This window comes from Emydura macquarii, unplaced genomic scaffold, assembly GCF_026122565.2.
Source record: "Emydura macquarii macquarii isolate MOO-44397 ecotype Brisbane River unplaced genomic scaffold, CSIRO-AGI_Emac_v2 contig_318, whole genome shotgun sequence".
In the NCBI taxonomy this organism is placed as follows: domain Eukaryota; kingdom Metazoa; phylum Chordata; order Testudines; family Chelidae; genus Emydura; species Emydura macquarii.
The window spans coordinates 8355802-8377949 of record NW_027130455.1 but is presented as its reverse complement, the minus strand read 5'-3'; the positions used below and the strand labels follow the sequence as shown (position 1 = coordinate 8377949).

Here is a 22148-nt window from a genome sequence, read left to right as displayed (position 1 = left end):
GGTGAGAGAGGGAGTTGAGCCAGGGCTGCATGGCAAATGAAGAGGTGAGAGTGTGAAAACATAAAGCTAAGGGGAGAAATGGGTTCTCAATATGGAAGATGAAGTCACAGAGGATGAGAGAGGGAGACTGTGAGAAGAAGAGAAAGCCACATAGCAAGGCTGATGGGAAGGAGTTGAGTGGACACTTAGCACTTCTACAGACTCTTGGGGGGGGAAATGTACAATCCATCCTCAACATTGTGGGTGCTGTAGATGACCTCCTGAGGTCCCTTCCAGCCATAATCTTCTATGATTCTCCTGTAAAGTATTATGCTTGTTTTAAGGACTGGAGATAACAGAAGTTAAATGCCTCGCCCAATAGTACCTAGCATGTCAGTTCTCACTGAAATGAAAAACCCAAAAATTGTTCTTTCGGACACATGAAATATGGTGTTTCTGAAATTACATTTTGTTCCCCAGGAACAGCAGCTGCTGTGTGAAACTGACATTCTTGTCCATTTCACACAGCAGCACCTAGGGCTCCAAGGGTCTGCAGTTCAAGCCATGCCATGCAGGCTGCCCTGAGAACACCACGACTTCAAGTTCTAGGCCAGCCTGGAGTCTGGAAACCTTGATGTCCCCTCCTTCGCCTCGCTGAGGCAGCCCATTTCAGGCTCCATGACAGTGAGCCTAGAAGCTACTTACCCAATTAGAGCTGTGGTTCTCAGGGCTTTCCAGATTCCCAGCTGTGAAGACAAGAGCCGAGTCCCATTTAGAGAATCAGCGCTCCAAGAGTTTCCAGGCTCTCTGCCATGGAATTGGGATCCTGCAAGTCCTGAGAGCCCAGATTCGAGCTGGGTCTCCCAGGCTTGCAGCTCCACAGCAAGGAACCTCCCTGCCATGCTGTCTACCCCAGAGCCACAAATCCTGGAATCCAGTCGGTCCGCAGGTCTGGCCCTGAACCACAGACCCTGGAATCAGTGGGGTCTGGAGCTCTGAGCAGACCACGACTGGTCTGTCCCTCTGACATGGACCCTAGAAGCTCTGGGATCCACAGCTCTGGGGCAGTCTCCTGAACTTTATTTCTTCGGAAAGTTTCTGACCAGTTCTATTCTCAAACATTTTCCAAAAATGAAATATTTGTCTCTGGAATTTTATCAGCTTACTAGAGAAGTCAGATTGCATTAGCATGATCAGTGCTAGCTACTCGAAGAAAATCCACACAAAAGCCAGAACTACTGCAACATCTTCCTCCCCCCATGAAACCCATATTGCCTCACTCTAGTTTACACAAAATGCTACAATGTAAGTAATCTTCCTTGCCAGTTTTGATCACATCATTCCCCTCCACTGTCGCAACAAATTCAGACTTCCTGTTATCACTTTCAAAACTTACCCATCTCCACTTATTAGATTTGCATCACTCCCCTATCTCCTCTTCTTTTACAACATTCCCACCCTTGACTGCCATTTGCCAGCTTCTCACATAAAAATTTCTATGTGGTGCCTATGCACGGCATGGACTTTTCTGAACTCCTCCACAAGGCCCTCTGTCTACAAAGAAGTTTCTCTTGAAGCCCCAGTTCTGCCATGCTGCAGACAGAGAACTGACTGACATGCAGTAAGTACAAGAATGATATATTGTTTCCTATTCTCCTGGTCTCTCTCTGCTTGTCTTTACACGTGTCCTTTCTGTGGCTCCATGGTAAGACTAATAGAGTAATCCAGGAGCGCACATTTGTTACTGGCTTCGTAAAAATCTAATTATACAATATATCACCAGTTTGGGGTGTCTGCCCTGGTTTCTGACAGTCTGACCTGAGGCTGGCACTGATATGTAAACCATATCAGAGAGCGTGACATAACTGATTACCTGAATTGAGATTTTACTTTGTTTTGTAATTTATATAGATATCATCATTGGGATTATTTGGGTGTATTCCACAAATAAAAATGAAATGTCCTTCACCAACAAATGAGGTTGTTTTTTAATATATGAGGGGAGTGGCAGGGGGAAATTCATGTATGGAATTAAAACACAAGAACATTGTTAAATGGGGACTGGGGAGAATGAAAACCAATTCTGCAGAGATAAAGCCACCAGAGATTTCTGCACATTTTGAGGGAAGCTCAAAACAGATTTCCATTTTCCCTAGTTATCAAAGTTCCTTTGCCCCAGCACTTGCAAGACAGCAAAATCAGAATGATTGGTTATGTACTGTAATTTCTCTGAGTTGCAGCATTTCTGCTCTGGGAAAGAAGTGAAATGGCAGTTATTTATAAAACGATTAACGATGCTACGTAAATTCTAGTTTAAATTAGACACAAAACATCTATGGTACAAAGAACCACATCCTCCATGAGTATACTGCAGATGAACTATATTTCAGTCTTCTTTACACCCATGTTCCATACAAAAAAGAAAATAATAAAAGGTTTACGACACAGTGACTCCAAATCAAGATGCAATGCATGAGCCATTGAAACCATGTGCCTAAAGCAGCTCCCATTTTACATCTTTGTGTTTACCATCTTCACAAGGAGTTAAGCCTTAGGAGGTACGGGAGTTCAGGAGGAGAAAACAAGGAAGGAGCCTCTCTCTCCTACAGAGATACTGAGCTTAAACAAATATTAATTTGTATTCCCGTAGCACACCAAAGCCCTGCTCCGCAGTCAAGACCTTATTAGGCATTGTATATACATATAATGAAGATAGTGCCTGCTCTAAACAGCTTACAATTTAATTACAGAGTATGAGAGACAACAGTTGGATACAGACAAAGGCAGAACAAGGTAACACACGAGCTGCCAAGCCACTGTCAAGCCTTTTGCAGGCTTCACAGCAAAAGTGAGTTTTAAGAAGAGATTTGGAGGATAACAACATAGTGGTTTGGAAGATTTTTCTTTAAGGGATCTTCTCCCACACTAAAATGCAAGCACAGGAGACAACATGAAGGTATTGGTAGAAAAAAAAGTGATAGACAATCACCTCTTCTTTCTCTGCATAGATAATTGAGTGGTGCAGCAGCTCAGCCAAAGTTGAAGAAGAGAGAGTCTCTCGGAAATACAAAAGCTTTAGTTATTTGCTTAGTTGTTTGTGTCCCTTTTTAACCCGTCAAAGTATTCTGGCATCTTGATAGCACCATCCTCTTCAGACAAAGTCTGGATTTGACAAGATATGAGCCATTCCTTCACAATGGTTGTCCTTAGGCACTAGCCAGCCCAGCTGTGGCTAAATCAGAGTTGTTGATGGAAGAGTCAACAGCATCAGAGGCAGCACAGGCAATTCTGCTGTTTAAAGAGGCATGCAATGAAAGCCAGGATTCACATTGGCCAGGAATTCCAAGAAAGCAGGAAAGCCTGAGATAAACCTATGACACAGCCTCAGGAGCTGAAGTCCTAGACCTTCTCTACACTGGAATATTAGCCACAGGCATAGCTTGTATTGGTATGAATCCTTCAAAGAGGCACAATTTACACTGGTGCAGCATCCCCCAGTTTGACAATGATACAAATCATGCTGCACTGATGTAAGCTTTGCTTACAGTAGGAGTTTGCTCTTGATGCAGCTATACTGCTGGCTAAGAAAAACAAGTGCAGATGAGGCCTTAGATTCTAACTGCCCTCAAGATTTGGAAAGGTTGCAACCCCTAAATTATTTTTCTTTTGTTAACTCACCCTGACTTGGGTTTCTAGAGAGTTACGGAATATTGTGAATTATTATGATTAACAAACAAACAAAATACATTCTAAAACGAGTTCGTTTTGAAAATTGTACTTTAGTTTCATTTATAAAGTAGGGCCTTAACGTACCTGTAAATGCACTATATGCCATACAAAATAAAGTCTTAGGATACATCTACACTGCAATGTAAACTCAGGATTAATGGGACTCAAGTCACTGACCCACATTAGGAAATCCTGGGCTTGAGCATCTACGTTGCTTTTTAACCCTATATTAAGACTTTTCTAACCTGTGCTCGAACCTGGGGCTCTGGCATCCACACTGACGCACGCAGACCTGAGTCAGAGTAATCGTATTGCAGAGACCCTAGTGCGCACAGGCACACACACACCGCTCTAACCCTAGGACAGTGGTGGCCTATGGGAAAACTGTCCTGCCCACCCTGTACATTACAGGAAGTTTGAACAGCCCGTCAAACAGTCTGCTAAGCAGTAATTTTGGTCTGTGCATTTCCAGCTACCGGAGCTAGCAACACGGAGGAGGTGCCTTTTAATGAACTTCTCTTGCTTGCGGTTTCGCTGTTATGTCAGCGAACTGACAGAGCATCTGCGAGGTGCTGGTGGACATTTCGGTCGCACTTTCTGTCCCACCAAAGGTACCAGATGGAGCTGCAGGAGGAGGAGGAGATTGAGGAAGAGTTGGAGTACCCTTGGCATCACAGACTCATACTGCCAGATGCTGCACAGTATGACACCCCCTATGTAGACTGCTGCTTCTGGTGCAGGGCCAGAAGCACAGACCGGTGGGATTACATCATCATGCAGACCTGAGATGACCAGCAGTAGATTGAGAACTTTTGTTTGAAGCAAGCCACATTTCTTGAGCTTTGTGAGCAGCTTGCCTCAACCCTCCAGTGTAAAGAGACACAACTGAGGTCACCCTTGCCAGTCCAGAAGCAGGTTGCCATAACTGTCTGGAAAATGGCTATCCCAGATTGCTACAGGTCCATTGCCTATAAGTTTGGGGATGGAAAGTTGACTGTGGGTTAAGTGGTGGCGGAGGTATCTGAGGCAATCAGGCATGTGGTTTGCCCCACGGTGGCAGGTAATAAAGATATTCCTGAGGCAATTGCTGGCTTTAAGAGAACGAGATTGTCTAACAGTGCCACAGCCATTGATGAAACTCATCTGCCCATAGTTTGCCCTCCTCAAGGAGCACATGAGTACATAAAATGTTAAGGGTACTATTCCACTGTTGTTTGGGCACTAGTGAACTACAGAGGCAGATTTATGAATGTCAACTTGGGCTGTACTGGAAAAGTTCACAATCCCTCAGAGTTGCACCACTCAGAAGCCTACATTCATGGATAGACTGGGACACTATTCTCACCAAATGACAGACAAAAGTGTTGTTGTCCCCATTGTTACTCTAGAATACCATACATACCTACTTTTTGCCTTGCCATACTCTGATTTCGGAGGCCCAGGCAAAAGAAGATTTAAATCACACGCTCGGCAAATGTAGAATGGTTGTTGAATGTGCTTTTGGCAGATTAAAATAACATTGGCGGTCTCTACAAAACCATTAGGATGCCAGTATCATCAATACTATCCACATGACTGTGGCTTGCTGCACTCTTCACAACTTTTGTGAAGCCAGAGATGAGCCATTTTCCCCTGAATGGACCTATGACAGCAAGGGGTCACTGGATCAGTACCCTCAGCCAGCTGGCTGCAGCTGGGCAGCAGAAGTCAAGAGATGCTTTGTGTTCTCACTTATAGACTTCCATGGTTCAATGGAAGAGGGGAGATATGTGCTTGTGGGGGAAAAGTGGCTTATTAATTTTGAGGGCAAAGTGGGGAGTAAATGTAAGTCTGAATGACATGATGAATAATCAGTGTGGGTGTGGGGGGCCAGCATGGGTGTACAGATTGACTTTACTGAAATGTGAATTGCTGTACTTACTAAATAGAGGAATACTGTTCGCTTACTAATGCTTAATTGCTCCTGAGCATGTTTTTAGCTTTATCATTTTAAATTGTGATTGTATGATGTGATGCAGTGATAGCAATAAACTTTCCTGAAAAACGTAATAAGCTTTATTTGTAAACATATCTTAAAATAGTAAAAACACACAGAGTGTTGGGCACGCCAGCTGCCATTACAAAACCACACACACAAAGAGAGCAGAAAATAGTTAATACCTGACAATTCCCCCCGCCACCCCTCAAAGGGCTACATGCCCCTTGGCCCCACATTCTCTTTTCCCTTCTTTACATATTTTCCCTTCACTTGAGAGTGAGGGGTGTTCCATTGAAGGCTTGAAGAAGGAAGGATGCACAGGATTTAGTTGCCCTGCCCAGCTGCTCATGAGTCCTGAATGCACAGGCCACTCCAAAATGGTGTTGTCGAAGCTACTGCTGGATGGAGGGTATGTTGCAGGGTGATCATATGCCATGGAGTTGGGCAGGTAGCAGGAGATGGTACTCTTGCAGCCATTATGGACAGGAGTTGCTGAAACAATTCTCTCTGTTGAGCTCCTCCTCCCTTAGCCACTGTTCCTGGAACAGAAAATGCTTTGCAAGTGCCAACTTCCCACTGAAATCCTGTCCTCCTCCTGGGCAGTGAGTCTCAGCCTTTCATCCTGTCTGTCAGCCTGCCATTGCTCCAGTCTTTTGTCCCTCTTCTTCTGCTACAGGACCTCCTGATCTGTCCTCTCAAGAGCATCAACTATAACTTCATCACGGAAATGCTTCCTTTTGGAACAGTCTGTGAAGGTGCATTGGGCCAGGGATCAAGTTCCTGAAAAACAGCAGGCAGCATAGGTTGAGAGTCCTGAAAGAGGACAATAAACAGATGGTTATCAACTAAACTCGCTCAGTGGAGCACAGAATTAATTACTGTGGAATCTCAAGGATGTAAAATATAACATTTCTAAAGTGAACTAACACATTGTGAAGGGAAAGTTCCAGTCCTCATTCTGTCTCTGGACACAGCCTTGTTAATTGCAGAGACAATGGTAAGTTTAAAATATAACCTTTTACTGTTTCATAAAAATTTCATAATTAATTATGATATTGGGGGGGAGGCCTTGCTGCAAAGGCTTTTTCTGCCTGTCACTGAATACACCCTGTCTTCACACCCCACATACTACTGTAATCTTTGTACAAGGTATACCTTGTAAGGTATTATCTAAAAACTCAAAATTTGATGGTCAGTATTGTCCTGATATAATGTGCAGCAACATTGTATGTGAAGTTTAAGATTCCCCTGTATGATGTTAAGAGTCCAAAACTCAGGCAGCACCAAACTGGTCTAACAGGCCTGTCTTGAACAAAGGAGTATGTGTTTGCCTTAATTTTCATTTAAGCAGAGTCATCAAGCAGGAAGGGAAAACAAAGGTAACTCTAAGAGATGAAAAAAACCAGCAGCAAACATCCTTCCACACAGATTCTCTTTCTCCTTGTTCCCAGCTGGAATGTTTTTCAAGAGGGGACAAACTATAAGAAGGTATAAACACCACAAAGAACCACCCCCCACCACCACCCATCATATTCTCTACACCTGAGAAGATAAAAGGACACCGTTGTTGAACATGGGGGGAAGGGGCAGGGATACTGACCTGAATAATTTGGTCAGTAACTTTGCTAGAAGCATGTGGTGAGAAATTGTTTAGAATCTCATAGTTTCTTAAGTTAGGCACTAGTAAGCATTAGATCTTTACTAGTCTTGTAACCATTTCTGACTTCTATGCCTCATTACTTGTACTCACTCTTTGTAGTTAATAATTGTTTTACTGTCTTTTCTTAAATTGAAGCCAGTGAATAACTATTTAAGGTAATAAACTGGTATATTATTCCCTTAAAGGAATAATGAACTTAATCTATTTATATTGTCCAGGAGAGGGCTGGGCAATACAGGTCATACATTTCTGGCAGGAAATCTAGGGCCAGGGGGTGTTGGGGTCACCCTGCAGTATAATCAAGGCTAGTGAGAGCCAGGGTGTAACTGGCAGGCTGTAGTTACACAGACTATCAGGGTAGGGTTTGCATGCTGGAAGGTTGTTTGCAAGCAGCCCAGGTGGAAGCTAATTCAGCAAGGCATTGCAAGGCACCCAAGGCTGCAGGTCAGGGATGAGACAGCCCCCGCACTGGTCTGAATTGTATCCTATTATATCACACACTCATTTCAGGCCTCACACATTTTGGAGGCATAACTGTTCTTGCAGTGCTCTATTGGCAGAGGGAAAGGTTATTCCAAGCTGTTGGAAGGAAACCTGCAGTCTATGCAGCTGAAGTATTCAAACATATAGTGACCAAAAACATACTTGTGAGTCAAGTGGACAATTCAGCTATATTGAGGGCCTGGAAGATAGTTCATTACATTGCATAGAAGGGTGTATCTGGGGTTCCTGCTTCAGAAAAGTTTGTAGCTATCAGGAGCCAGGATTGGGTCAGAATCCATGAAGGAATTAACATGATGCTCTGTTAGTTCACACATGGCTTACCCTGTTATTGCTGCATGCTGAAATCTGCAGTTTTCCTCCACGCCACATTCGACACAGTTCTGGAAAAAAACTGATGCCCCACTCGTACTTTGGAGGAATGATTTTCTGACCCGCAGGCCGCCTGGATTACCTTTAACTAAAATGGACTAGATTTGGAAATAGAATACTGTTCCCCAAACACACACACACACACACACACACACACACACACACTAGGCAGACCTACAGGAGTGAGTATGAAGCGGCAATTTTATTGAAAACATGAATGATCCTAGCAAACATCTGTGACTTATAGTTAAAATAACCTTTACAGTTGTTTATGAATGTTTGAAATTCAAAGTTGTAGTTTTGAACTCCATGTGGTGTGGAGGGAAGGGAGCACCAAGTCTATGATACAATCCACCATTAGTGGCCACAAACTGGTAGCCAGGGCTTCTCATTTTTGCATGGCTTCTTAAAGCAGAAATCCCTCCCATTACTGTACTAATAAACTGAAAATTTGAGTCATACACTTACCAGGCCCTGAGACGGCTTCTGTCTCCATTGGGTTTGCTGCAGGCTTGGCAGCTAGCGGTCCCTTGTGGAGAACTCAAACAGCTCTTCAGAGTAGGGACTGAGAATTTGCTGTTGATCCTGATCCACAGCCTGCTCTGAGACTGGTTTCATTAAAAAAGTCGCTTCCTGCTCCTCACTAGGAACTTGCTGCTGGCTCCCATCAGTCCCCATGCCGGATTCAGGGGCCAATAGGGCACCATCCCGGCAGACCAGGTCGTCATAAACCATGGTTAAGCTCTGTGCTAAGTGCAGTGCCCAGAACCCGATGAAAGTCATCTCACAATGGGCATGCTGTTGACCAATTGCTCGAGGTGCAGTTCTTGTCCCTGGTCTTCCGGTACTTGCTCTTTAGCTTCTTAATATGATCTCTGCACCAACCACCTCTCTGGAAAGTCTCAGGCAGAGCTGCCAGATTTTTAGCAAGCTGCTGGTACGCATGGTCATTCCTCGTGTTTTTGCTGAAGTCCCCAGTTTTACTGGCCTCATACCAGGTTCACCAAAATTGGGCTGTGCACCATGACCATGAAGCAGCTTGCTTTGCAAAGACTTGATCAGTTCACTCTCCACGGCAAACCTAGGAGTCTCTCTGATAGTGTGCTTGTAGATCGGTGATCAGAAGAGAATGGGTTAAACTCTGACCTAAGCTGCTGCCGTTCAACCAGGGGGGTGGCTTCCATTTTAAATAGAGTGGATCACAAATCATTGGGATACAGAGGACTAAAGAAGTTGTCCCGTGGAATTGTGGGATACTTCCATCTAACTCCCAGGACCTGAGTCATGCAGGGCTGCGTCAACACTGCAAAGCAACACAGCTCACACCCTAGGTCCTGGCTTAACTCATGCTCTGACATGCAGCCCTACTGGGTCCAAGCCCTGGGTCAACACAATTGCAGTGTAGAATCAAAAGAGAGGTTAGACTTGTGTCCAAGTTGAAGCACAGGCTTATGCTGCAGTGTAGATGTGCCTTTCATAACACAGAACCTCATTTCAGCAGCAACTATTCCGTTTTCGTGAGACATGAGAAGAGACAACTTACGCATGTGCAAGTTAGAAGATGTGTGCATTTCCAGCACTGAATTAGCAAGATTCTGCCTTTAATGAACTTCAAGTCAACGTCTCCTAACTCATTTCATTGCTAGCCAGCCTATGGCATACATCGTGGGATGAAGGCTTCAGTGTTGAGAAAACCCAATGTGATGCAGGAAACCCTCTTTGAAATTCCTCAAGAAGCCTTCTTTCCAAGACAGCGGAAAGGAAAAAACTGCCAGTGTTTCCAAAAGGTACAATCATCTTGTCACAGGCTGATAATCCTTCACAGAACCTCCTTAGACAAAAAACAAAAAGAGAGGGGGAGAAGGGAGAGCTCCCGAAGGAGGTGTTTACCTGCTAACTCAGACAGATAAAGAGCAAATATGGGAATTTACCTTACTGACCCACTGAAGATTGGATACACCTATCTCAGGGAAAGAAATAGAAAAGGGGAGTCTTTATATAACCTCTATTATACAAGTTGTTAGAGCTGCATTAGACTGGACCTAACAGCTTTGTGTGTGTTAAGCACACATCTGTTTGTACAGTATTTATTTACATCACAATTTGTGATTTTGTGACCTATCAATATTCTTCTGTCTACCAAACTGTTACAGTAAAGGGGAACATTAGAAATCCTGGTCAGATGCACAACCTCAGAATATTCCTGTCTATTTTATACCTATTACGTACACAAATCCTGTTCACCTTAAAGGAAGAAGGTAAAAAGCACAGCCAAGAATACCAGAAACAATTCCATCTTCCAAGCTGAAGGCCTGTTATCAACAGCTTCTATCTGATCTGATGACCTGTTTCCAGTCCTCTGCCCTGCACTAGAAATTTACCCAACCGCAAGCCACAGCTTCCACAATAGTTCTAAATAAAGAACCTCATATGGTTCAGGTACAGATGGGCATTAGTCATCTTCCACTGCACCCACATTGGCAAAACCAGTACAAAAGCTGTAATTTTCCACCACTGCACCTCTACTGGTGGTAGCAATGACAGAGGCCATGGTGTAATTAGAGGAAAGTAGATGATTTCATCCTTTTCTACCACTGTGTAGTCTGACCCTACTTTGCCAGCAAAGCAGCATTTACATTAATCTAATTACTGGTAAAAGCAAAGAATGTAAATGGATTGCTATAAAAAATATCCCCATAAAGTGATGATTTAATAAGTCACCTGTAACCATGACAGTAATGCCTAGCACTCTCTTCAAACATTCATTAAACACAATATCCCTGAGAGACAAATACTGGGGAAACTGAGGCAGAGAAGGCACGTTTACCCAAACCCACAAAATTATCCAGAGATCTGAGATCAGAATTTGGAATTCCTGCTACCCATTTATATGCTCAGATCAGCAGCCCATAGATCCAGTTCTAATCAAATAATCTGATTCACATGCTTATTTCTGCTCCGAATAGATCTAAATATAGTAGCCAAAATAAATCAGCATTTAGCCAGTCAATGTGGCATCCACATATTATTGGATCTCCTGAAGTACAATACATCCAATAAATCCAACTATTCCCACTTAGCCACTCCCCTAGCCATCTGTTTATCCTCATGACACCTCCTGTTCACTCTGTAGTTAGTACAACTTCAGCCTTTAGTCCAGGTCCATTTGGAATGATGGAGCCAGGCCAGCTTATCAGGTCTGGGTTATGACACTGTATGAACAAAGGTTCCTACATTTGTCATCACTTCTTCGTAGTTGAGACTGTCTTCTGTGCACACCAATTCACTTCCAAAACATCATGCCCACCAAAAACTTTGCTTGCCCTTTCATAGCGAAGTACAGTTACTAAGAACTTCTGGGTTCACCGACACCTCTGCTCCTCACTATGCTTTTCTTCTTATTTGGACATACAGGCACATCATCTGGTCAATGTCATTCTCCTCTCTTCTTTCATTTAAATACTTTAATGCTTATACCTTGTCTTCCTCTGCTGATCTGCAGTAAAACCCTTGTTATCAAAAATCAGCTAAGAATTGTCATTAGGGGGCTTAAGTAATATTTGCTAGCCCTTATTTCTGCCTTCTATGAAGAGATACACATACACAAAGATGTCACAAAGTTTCACAAAGCAGTGAAGGCACTAAGCTGTAGTCAATGAATACAACCTGCATTTTTTCAGCTTCATCCAAAATTACAGTTGCAAGGCTAAACTGACTCACTTTATCCATTAGAAACTACAGATATAAAATCACACCACAGTGATGCACAAATGGAAACAGACCATCAGTTGTTAGGTTTAGTGTGAGACTGCTGGATGGTTTTGGTGGCCTGTGATACACCGGTGGTCAGACCAGATGATCTGGTGGTTCTTTCTGGCCTTAAACTCTATGATGCACAGCTGCAAACTGTACATCCCAAAGAGAGATGTCAATCACTAAATTCAATTCTTGGTTATACTAGAGGGAATTGTAAACGGAATCTGTCAAAATCTATATTGACTATAAAAATCTAAACAAAGGTACTTTAAGGTACAAAGTTAACTCCTGTATATAATTGGCTTCCTGCCATTGTTTCTGCATCACCTACCCAACATGATCTGTAAGCTGTTACTACAGTATGCATATGGAAACTACTAGTTTCAAATACAAATAGAAAAACTGTATCCTTCCTGAATTAAACAGTGTGCTTAATTGTAATGCTATATATGGTGCATTTTAACTAACCCTTTCATAGGAATCCATTGTATACAAACTATGCAACTTCACTGAGAACCTGTGGGCATGTATTTGTTACTTTTACCATAATATTAGCATTTATTTAACATTTTACATAGTCAAAACATTATACAAACTAATTAGTTCCATTACTAGGGAGTTGTGAATGTTAAGTACTATTCATTCTCATTTACAGATGAAACAGACAGAAAGGTGAATATACCCAAGACCACGCAGTAACTCAAAGACACAGCTGAGATTAGAACTGAAAACTTCCTGGTTCCCAGCCCCCAGCTTATACCTTCAGAGAACATCACCTCCTACAATCAACTGCTAATTCAAACCTAGGTTCCAAATGTACTTTGTCCCTAGGAACATGGGAAGCAGTATTGTCTACAAAACCCCAGATGGTTTGTGTCTGCATACGAGAATATCACAATTCTCTCTCCATGGTACTTCAGGAGTTGCAGTTAGCACAAGAACCACAGCTGACAACCCCCAAGTTTTAAGAGAAGTGGGGTAGAGGCACGACATTGTCAGTAAGGGGTTCCTCAGCTCTGAAATTTACGTCCCTCCTTGGTCTACCACAGCTGAATTTGATGTCCTTCAGGGCATGCTGCAAGACATATCCATTTTCTCAGGCTTTTCCAGGGCATGGAGAAGGATAATGATTGGGGACTACAGCTGAATGCAAAAGGAATCAGGTATTATGGGATAGAGGGTCGATTTATGATCTTTTAAACTATGGAGTGTTTTGTTTGGGGGGAGTGGGGGGTTAATACAGGATCTAGTACAGTATTACTAGTACAGGATCTAGCAGTACAGTAGTAAAGTGTAAATAAACAATAAAAATTACAGTTGAAATATGGGAAAGTAGGTATGATGCAACAGGAGTTATTTAACTGTATTGATCGCTGGCTCAGTGTGCAAGTTTGGGCAACTCTCCTTAAAACTCTCAGTTGCTCCCTAATTTATAAAAGCAGGGAAAACCCAACCCCAGTAAAGTAAACAGAGATCTTCAGGAGAAAAGTGTTATGTAACTGCAAAGTATGTCTGCAATCTGGCAAACGTGAGTTACTTTATGCTGGCAAATAACCCCAATGCAAAATAATGCACAAGGAAAACATAATCCCAACTATACATACAAAACAATGGGGTCTAAATTAGTTGTTACCGCTCAAAGAAGAGATTTTGGAGTCTCTGTGAATAGTTCTCTGAAAAAATCAATTCAATATGCAGCAACAATCAAAAAAGCTAGCAGAATGTTAGGAACCATTAAGAAAGGGACAGATAATAAGATAGTAATATCATAATGCCTCTATATAAATCCATGGTACTCCTACACTTTGAATACCACATGCAGTTCTAGTCATCCCATCTCAAAAAAGGTATATTAGAATTGGAAAAAGTACAGAGAAGGGCAACAAAAACGATTAAGGGTATGGAACAACTTGCATATGAGGAGAGATTAGAAAGATTTGCACTGTTCAACCTGGAAAAAGATGACTAATGGGGATATGATAGAGGTCTATAAAATCACAAATGGTGTGGAGAAAGTGATTAAAGAAGCGTTATTTACCCCTTAACATAACACAAGAACCAGTAGTCACCCAAAGAAATGATTAGGCAGCACGTTTAAAACAAACATAAGGAAACACTTCTTCACACATCACACAGTCAGTCTGTGGACCTCATTGCCAAGGGACGTTGTGAAGGCCAAAAGTACAACTTGGTTCAAAAAAGAATTAGGTAAGTTCATGGAGGATTGGTTCATACATTGCTATTAGCCAAGATGGTCAGGTATGTAACCCCATGCTCTGGGTGTCCCAAAGCCTCTGACTGCCAGATGCTGGGACAGCGTGATAGGATGGATCACTCGATATTTGCCCTTTTCTGTTCATTCCCTCTTAAGCATCTGGTATTGGCCACTGCGAGAAGGCAGGATATTGAGTTAGATAGACCATTGATCTGACCCAGTATGGCCATTCTTATGTTCACATACATCAAGTTATTTATACATTTGCAGGATTGAAGCCTAGATTTACTGGTCAACACCATAAAGTGACCATGAATGGCACTTTCAGCAGGAGTGCTGACATGCTTTAGTCCGCACTGGCAGAGCTTCAGGGGATTGGCTAGTTGTAGCCAGAGCTAACAGATCATCCCACTCGTGTACATCAAATTCACCTACACTTAATTTAAAAATAAAAATGATCACTCCTGAACAGCTGGAGATTAAAGAAAAAAAAGCTGTCAAACTAAGATGCACTTTCCCCTGTCAAAACTGGTGTAATAAGGGAATTGCATCAACTCTAAATTACCCTAATATATATGCTTTAACTTTTTTGTTAGAAAGGAAAATTCTTTAATGTTTAAAAATTGCTGTAACATAGGGTAATCTGTTTTATCACCAAGTGTGGGTAACTGCACTTCCCAGAATGGTAAATCTTAAGATATTCAGTCAATTAAGATGCCTATTTTTAAGCAACACGAAAAAAACCAATTGGTGATGCAGTGACCTGACTTCCAGGTTATCCTTCCTTTTCTTTTTTGGAAAAGAGACATATTACATTATCCCACCATGCAATTCAGATTAAGTGTGACTTAGTAAAATCAATTCATTCTCTTTTAAAGTAACATTCAGAATCACCAACAACAGATAATTACAGAAATAATTATTGAGAATAATTATTGTTGGCAATTCTACCTGATCAGAACACAAATCAGGAGGTACTCAGTTTTGCTTAAACACTAATTGTCAAAAACCAAATAAGTAGCAAAAGCAAAGACATTGTCCTTGTTAAACTAAGCAGCCCAAGCCACTTTCAGTCAGGATTTTATTAGTTTTTTATGATGAAGTATTTCACCACAGACCCACATTAAATCCTGATTTCACAGAGATGCATGTCTTATACCTCAACTGTAGGCCTCTAGACCAAGCCAAGTCTTTCTCAATTATTACAACACTTGCACATGGTGATCGGCTCAACCTCTAGCTGGCAGCCAATAACAAGCGGAGTGCCAAGGGGTTGGTGCTGGCGCCAGTTTTGTTCAACATCTTCATTAATGATCTGGGGGATGGGGTGGATTGCACCCTCAGCAAGTTTGCAGATGACACTAAACTGGGGGGAGTGGTAGATACACTGAAGGATAGGGACAGGATACAGAGTGACCTAGATAAATTAGAGGATTGGGCCAAAAGAAATCTGATGAGGTTCAGCAAGGACAAGTGCAGAGTTCTGCACTTAGGACAGAAGAAAACCGTATACTGCTACAGACTGGGGACTGACTGTAGAAGCAGTAGTTCTGCAGAAAAGGACCTGGGGGTTACAGTGGACAAGAAGCTGGATATGAGTCAATAGCGTGCCCTTCTTGCCAAGGAAGTTAACAGCATACTGAGCTGCATTAATAGGAGCACTGCCCTGCCAGCCGATCAAGGGAAGTGATTATTCCCCTCTATCCATCACTGTTGAAGCCACATTTGGAGTATTGTGTACAGTTTTGCCCCCTCCCCACTACAAGAAGAATGTGGACAAATTGGAGAGAGTCCAGAGGAGGGCAACAAAAATGATTAGGGGGCTGGGGTACATGACTTATGAGGAGAGGCTGAGGGAACTGGGCTTATTTAGTCTGCAAAAGAGAAGAGTGAGGGGGGATTTGATAGCAGCCTTCAACTACCTGAAGGGGGGTTCCAAAGAGGATGGAACTAGGCTGTTCTCATTCGTGGCAGATTACAGAACAAAAAGCAATGGTCTCAAGTTGCAGTGGGGGAAATCTAGGTTGATATTAAGAAAAAAAAATGAAGGATGGTGAAGCACTGGAATAGGTTACCTAGGGAGGTGGAGGTATCTCCGACCTTAGAGGTTTTTAAGACCGAGTTTAACAAAGCCCTGGCTGGGATGATTTAGTTGGGGTTGGTCCTGCTTTGAGCAGGGGGATGGACTAGATGACCGCTGAGGTCCCTTCCAGCCCTAATTTTCTACGATTCTATGATCTTTCACTAAGAGGCAGCTATTTAAAAGGTACACATAGGTGCCTAGTGCGATTTTCAAGTAAATGGCCAATTGTCTTTAACCACCAAAAAAGGAAAATAATCCACCCAAAGTTAATGTGTGCTACAGGATATCTGATTACTGTTTGAAATTAAATGTAATAAATAACTCAGTAGTGCATTTATTAGCCACTATTACCAGGGATGTGAATTCATTTACAATTAATACAATCCATTTCTTTCCAGATTTCCAATAAGTCAATTTACCATTTAGGCAAACTTTACTTCAAGGCTTGAAAAATTTGCTTATATATACTAGAGAGAAGCTTAAAGCTGCTAGCCAGTGGCAGATAGGAAAGACAAGGAGGAGGAGCTTTGCCAGCAAGATCCTGGCACAATGCCCTAGTGAAAATGCCAGCCCTGTTGCCACCGTGATCTGCAGGAAAAGGAGAACATGAAGGGATTTCTACCAAGGGACTGCACGTCTGACCTGCCCAGGGGCTTCATATCAAACTCTGTGTCAAGTATGTGTCTGATAAGTTTGGCTGGAAGCAAAAAGCTGTCTTTATTCCCTCCTCTTGACTGCTGTGAACACTGCACACTATGTCCATTATCTTATAAGTATTTCCTCCATATTCCTATTTTTAACAATAATTCACTATCCAACCACTCAATTTTTTAATCATGTTCTGTGCTCTTTCACACTACCCATTGGACTTTAGAGCAATTAACCAAATACCATTACACCAACCACGTTATCATCCTGGATCTATGAGTTTAAATATGTAAGCAAAACCAATATCCTATGAAAAAGATAAAAAGATGAGTTTATACTTTCATAGAATTGTAGGACTGAAAGGAACCTAGTTCAGTCCCCTGCACCTATGGCAGGACTAAGTATTATCTAAACCATCTCTGACAAGCGGTTGTGTAACCTGCTCTTAAAAATCTCCAACAATGGAGATTCCACAACCTCTCTAGTGCTTAACTACCCTGACAGTTCAGAAGCTTTTCCTAATGTCCAACCTAAACCACCCTTTTTGCAGTGTAAGCCTATTGCTTCTTACCCTATCCTCAGAGGTTAAGGAGAACAATTTTTCTCCTTCCTCCTTGTAACAACTTTTGCATCTGAAAACTGTTATGTCCGCACTCAGCCTTCTCTTCTCCAGATTAAACAAACCCAATTTTTTCAATCTTCCTTCACAGGTCATGTTTTCCAGACCTCTAATCATTTTTGTTGCTCTTCTCGGGACTTTCTCCAATTTGTCCACATCTTTCCTGAAATGTGGCACCCAGAACCGGACAATATTCCAGCTGAGGCCTAATCAGCATGGAGTAGAGCAGAAGAATTACTTCTCGTAATGCTTACAACACTCCTGCAAATACATCTCAAAATTATTTTTGCTTTTTTTGCAACAGTGTTACATTGTTGATTAATATTTATCTTGTGATCCCCTGTGACCCCAGATCTCTTTCTGCAGTAGTCCCCTCCCAGCCAGTCGTTTCCCATTTTGTATGTGTACAACTGATTGTTCCTTCCTAAGTGGAGTACTTTGCATTTGTCATTATTGAATTTCATCCTTTTTGCTTCAGATTATTTATCCGGTTTGCCCAGATCATTTGAATTTTAAACCTATCCTCCAAAGCACTTGCAATCCCTTCCAGTTTAGTATTATCTGCAAACTTTATAAATGTACTCTTTATGCCATTATCTAAATCACTGATGAAGATATTGAACAGAACCAGACCCAAAACTGATCACTGGGGGACCTCACTTACTATGCCCTTCCAGCTTAACTGTGAACCATTGATAACCACTGTCTGGGAAAGGTTTTCCAACCAATTATGCACCCCATCTTATAGTAGCTCCATCTAGGTTCTATTTCTCTATGTTCTATTTGCCTCTACTGAATAAAATCAGAACTTCTCAGTTCAAGTTATCATAGCCCTTATACTGTTGACAGATAAGAGAGTCTCCTTTAGCAGAGTGAGCAGGAGTCTGAAATCTATCCCTGCTATTACCATGAAGTTCCAAGCAGCCATGTTGTACAATGACAGGAACTGCAAAATTGTGGTTAGGAGGCAACCAGTTTGTTATGTCACAATTTCCATTCAAAGTCACATGTTCCTAAACCCAAGTTTTCTATTAATGTATTAAGTGTTTGGAGTTCTGTTTGCTTTTCTTTGGAGATTTCTGCACTTTTCTCTCTTTCACCTATATGTACACAGGAAATAGACTAAAACCCATTCATCCCTTCAATCTTGCAATATACATCCTGTTATAAAGCTGCATAAAACCCTCAGTTCTGGGCCTATCTTTCCCATGTCACTTACTGAACTTGTTTACAGTTCAGGTTGCATAGGAAGGGTAACCCAGGTCTACAAAGAGCCAAATTTAATCAAAGCTATGCCTGAAAATGTGTGATATTATTACATTCAAGTGAATCATGGTTTGTGACTTGCTTGTCTGTCACAGTCATAGAACATCTAAATTTCTATTGTTCTTCTCTGTTTATATTGAGGTTTGGAGAAATGTTTATCAGATTGGCTACCACCAAGTCAAGCAAGAACTATTCTTCACCTCATTTAAAATGAATAGGAGCTTTCTGTAAACTTTTTACTACATGTCCCTTTAGGATTGTTGTTTAGAAGTAAAGAGTCCTGCTGACAATACATGCAATTACAAGGAATTTTAGTTTAGCTGTGTAGAGTTACTGATAATGCATGCACACAAATATTTTACATAAAGACGTGGGCACACATACGTACGCAAATTGTAAGCCAGTATGTACATATAATCTTTTAAACTCACACACAAAGGACGTGAACTTCCAATTTAACTTATGACATACCAAATTGTATGACATCAGTTAGCTCTACTGCCCTCATGTCATGATACTCTGCAATATATCAAATGATACTGTAACCTGGACATTTACTCAATACCCACTGCATGCCTGAGTGAAGTGGAAACAGTATGTTGCTATGAGCACATAAAGCTTCTTAAAAGCTTCAAAAGATATAGCATAGATTAGACAAATGTCAAATTAAGAGAAAGAGTAACCTGAGAGTAAAAATGCCTATTATCAAAGAGGGTTGATGAAACAAGTCAAAGGTGAGTTCTGAAAATCCACTACAAGCCAAGTAGATGTGATCTAAAGCCCAGAAGTCATCAGGAGCCTTTCCGGCCCTTAATGCCATGGACACTACATTGTGTCTGAGTATGTATATTTTCTAAAAGAAACAAACATTCAGGTTCCCATTTTAAAGTAAGAAAATGCCTACCCACTGCAGAATTCCTTTTTGCAAAAGGGCTTGGCAGAGACTGATAAATTACACTTCAAAATTTCAAGAACAAGTGTTACAGAAGAAGAATTCAGATAGTGAGGAATTTAAGCATAAAAGAGAGATGTATTTTTACACCTTAAAAAAAAAAGGTATGTTTTCCTTTTTCTCCAGAGGTTCCAAATCCAAGTTCAGAGAAAATACTATTTTTGCAAATATAAATGAAATGCATAAAAACGGTGACAGAAAAATCTAATGACAAATCATTTTGGTTGGTAGAGGCAACAAGTGAATGATACCTTTAAGGATCCTGAAGCTATGAATCAGCAATACTGATATATGTAAAAGAATGCGACTTTGCTATTGAAAGTGTTTTATTCTGGAAGTCCCTCTGGAGATTATTCATCATAATGGAGAGAGCTTGTCCAGAATGCCTAAATACAGCATTTGTAAAATTAAATGGCTTTTGTTCTGGTCGTTTACCCATACACTGAGATTATTTTCAAGAACTGCACTCATTTTGATAGTGGATTGTTTTAGTCTGTGTGTTTTTGACATGACATCTAAGAACAAAAACATCAGACCATTTTAACCTTACACAAATTATCACATTTTAAGAGCCAGGTATATATATTGGGGTCCCTCATTTTTTGTGATCTGCAACAAATCAGTAAGTGAATTAATACTTTTGGACAACATTTTCAAATGTAGATGTCAAAAATGAGGTGCCTCAATGAGTTTAGTGGCCTGACATTTAGAGGTGTTGAGAGCTCTCGAAATCAAGTTTTAGATGCCCAGTCATGGATTTAGATGCCTTGCTTTAGGCATTCAAGTGTGAAAACTTAAGCCAAAAGCTTCAGCCCGCTGTGGAGACAGAGGATGCCACAATGATCAGAGAAAGCCAGCGAACAACCTCGCTTTGCAGGCAGAAGCGTCACCCAGAGGTTAGAGCAGAAGTCTGGGAACTCTGCCTGTGCGCTGTGCCCGATCTCCAAACCCCCCAGCACCTGCGATCAGCGCTGTGTCTACGCTGCACGGAGGGGGAGAGAGACACTTCCTCTGGGCAACCCAAAAGGCTACACCTCTCCGGATCCGGATCCCGAGCACAACACCGGGGCCAGACGATGGGGCGCTGCTCCCCCTTGGGCGCTGCTCTCCGAGCACCCCCGCTAACCAAGCCAGACTCACCCGGCTTTCCGGGGGGAAGGGCAGCAAGCTGGGGACTATCACCATCTCCCCTCCCCCCATTTCGCACAGGGGGCGGGGTGGGGCGCAGAGAGGCCCGAGGCCATACAACCCAGGGGTCGGGACACCTCCTGACGCCCATCCCCGCGACTCGCCCGCTGCCCGGGGGCGCCCCAGGACCAGCGCCAGGGCCCCGCCCCCCGCCCGCGGGAGGCCTGGGCTCAGCCCCAGCACGGGGAAGCCGCGGGCTCCCCACGCTGAGGCAGGACAGCGAAGGCGCAGCAGGAGTTGAAGGGGCTGCAGCTCTGCCTCCCCCCCCCCCTTCCCCGCCGCGGGATGGTTTATCCCGCCCGCTGTAGAGCACTCCCGGCGGATCAAACCATTCCCCCAGGCGGGGGGGAAATCACATCTCCACAGCTCTCTTGTGCCCTCTACCCCCGCGACGCGACGAGCCGTTGCCCCTCCCGCCCCGCCTCTGTTTCAGCGCCATCCCCAGCCGACAGACTACGCTGTACCTAGCTCTTCTCTAGCTGCCGCTTCCATCTTCCAAATGGTCCCTCCGCTCGCCTTTCCCCGACGTGGAGCCGGCCGGCACTGAGCGGCAGTGCGCATGCGTCTGTCGTTGTCTTCTCCCCGCCCGCCCCTTCAGAACACCATAGAAATGCACGGGGAGGATAGACAAGACACCACGGGACGGGAGGGGGAGAGGGAGGGGCGTGCGTTGGTCCTCCGGAGGCAGGGGCGCGCCTTGTTGCAGTAAAGGCAGAGCCAGGGGCGCGTGCCGTGGCGGCCTGTCGCGATCTGCCGCGCGCCGCTGGTGCTGCCTGCTCCAGCCCTGCAGCTCGCTCCAGTAGGACGTGGCTGGGTCCCCTTCTGCCCAGGCCTGCTCCTGCCGCTGAGCTGCAGCACCAACCCAAGGGTCAAACATGGTGCAGCAGGCTCTGAAAAACCATCAGGGTTCACCCCTCAGATCTTTTTGTGCCCTGGGAGCATCGGCACCTGGACTAGTGGGTGGCATTTGTCAAGTCAGCGTTTCCATCCACCACCACCACCACCTAGGAGGGCTAGTGACTGAGACTCATAGCAGATGAGGGTTGGAAGGGACCTCAGAGGTGATCTAGTCCAACCCCCTGCTCAAAGCAGGACCAACCCCAACTAAACCATCCCAGCCCGGGCTTTGTCAAACCAGGCCTCAAAAACCTCTAAGGGGGGAGAGTCCACCACCTCCCTAGGTAACCCATTCCACTGCTTCA

General features: G+C 43.1%; 1 protein-coding gene and 1 long non-coding RNA gene across 2 annotated transcripts in view; both read right to left on the bottom strand.

The window, feature by feature from the left end:
- The window catches only part of SLC36A4 (solute carrier family 36 member 4), a 253134-nt gene extending 231624 nt beyond the window's left edge, over positions 1-21510 (bottom strand). Inside the window, exon 1 of the mRNA XM_067568348.1 lies at positions 21411-21510. Coding sequence (XP_067424449.1) covers positions 21411-21507 — 97 coding nt within the window. The 5' untranslated portion in view covers positions 21508-21510. The remainder of the gene's footprint in view (positions 1-21410) is intronic.
- LOC137166580 (uncharacterized) lies at positions 5747-10028 on the bottom strand. The gene is made up of 3 exons (XR_010923739.1): positions 8688-10028; positions 8172-8307; positions 5747-6499 (listed from the first exon to the last, which is right to left on the bottom strand). It is a non-coding gene; the product is annotated as an uncharacterized lncRNA (long non-coding RNA).
- Positions 21511-22148: the final 638 nt, after the last annotated feature.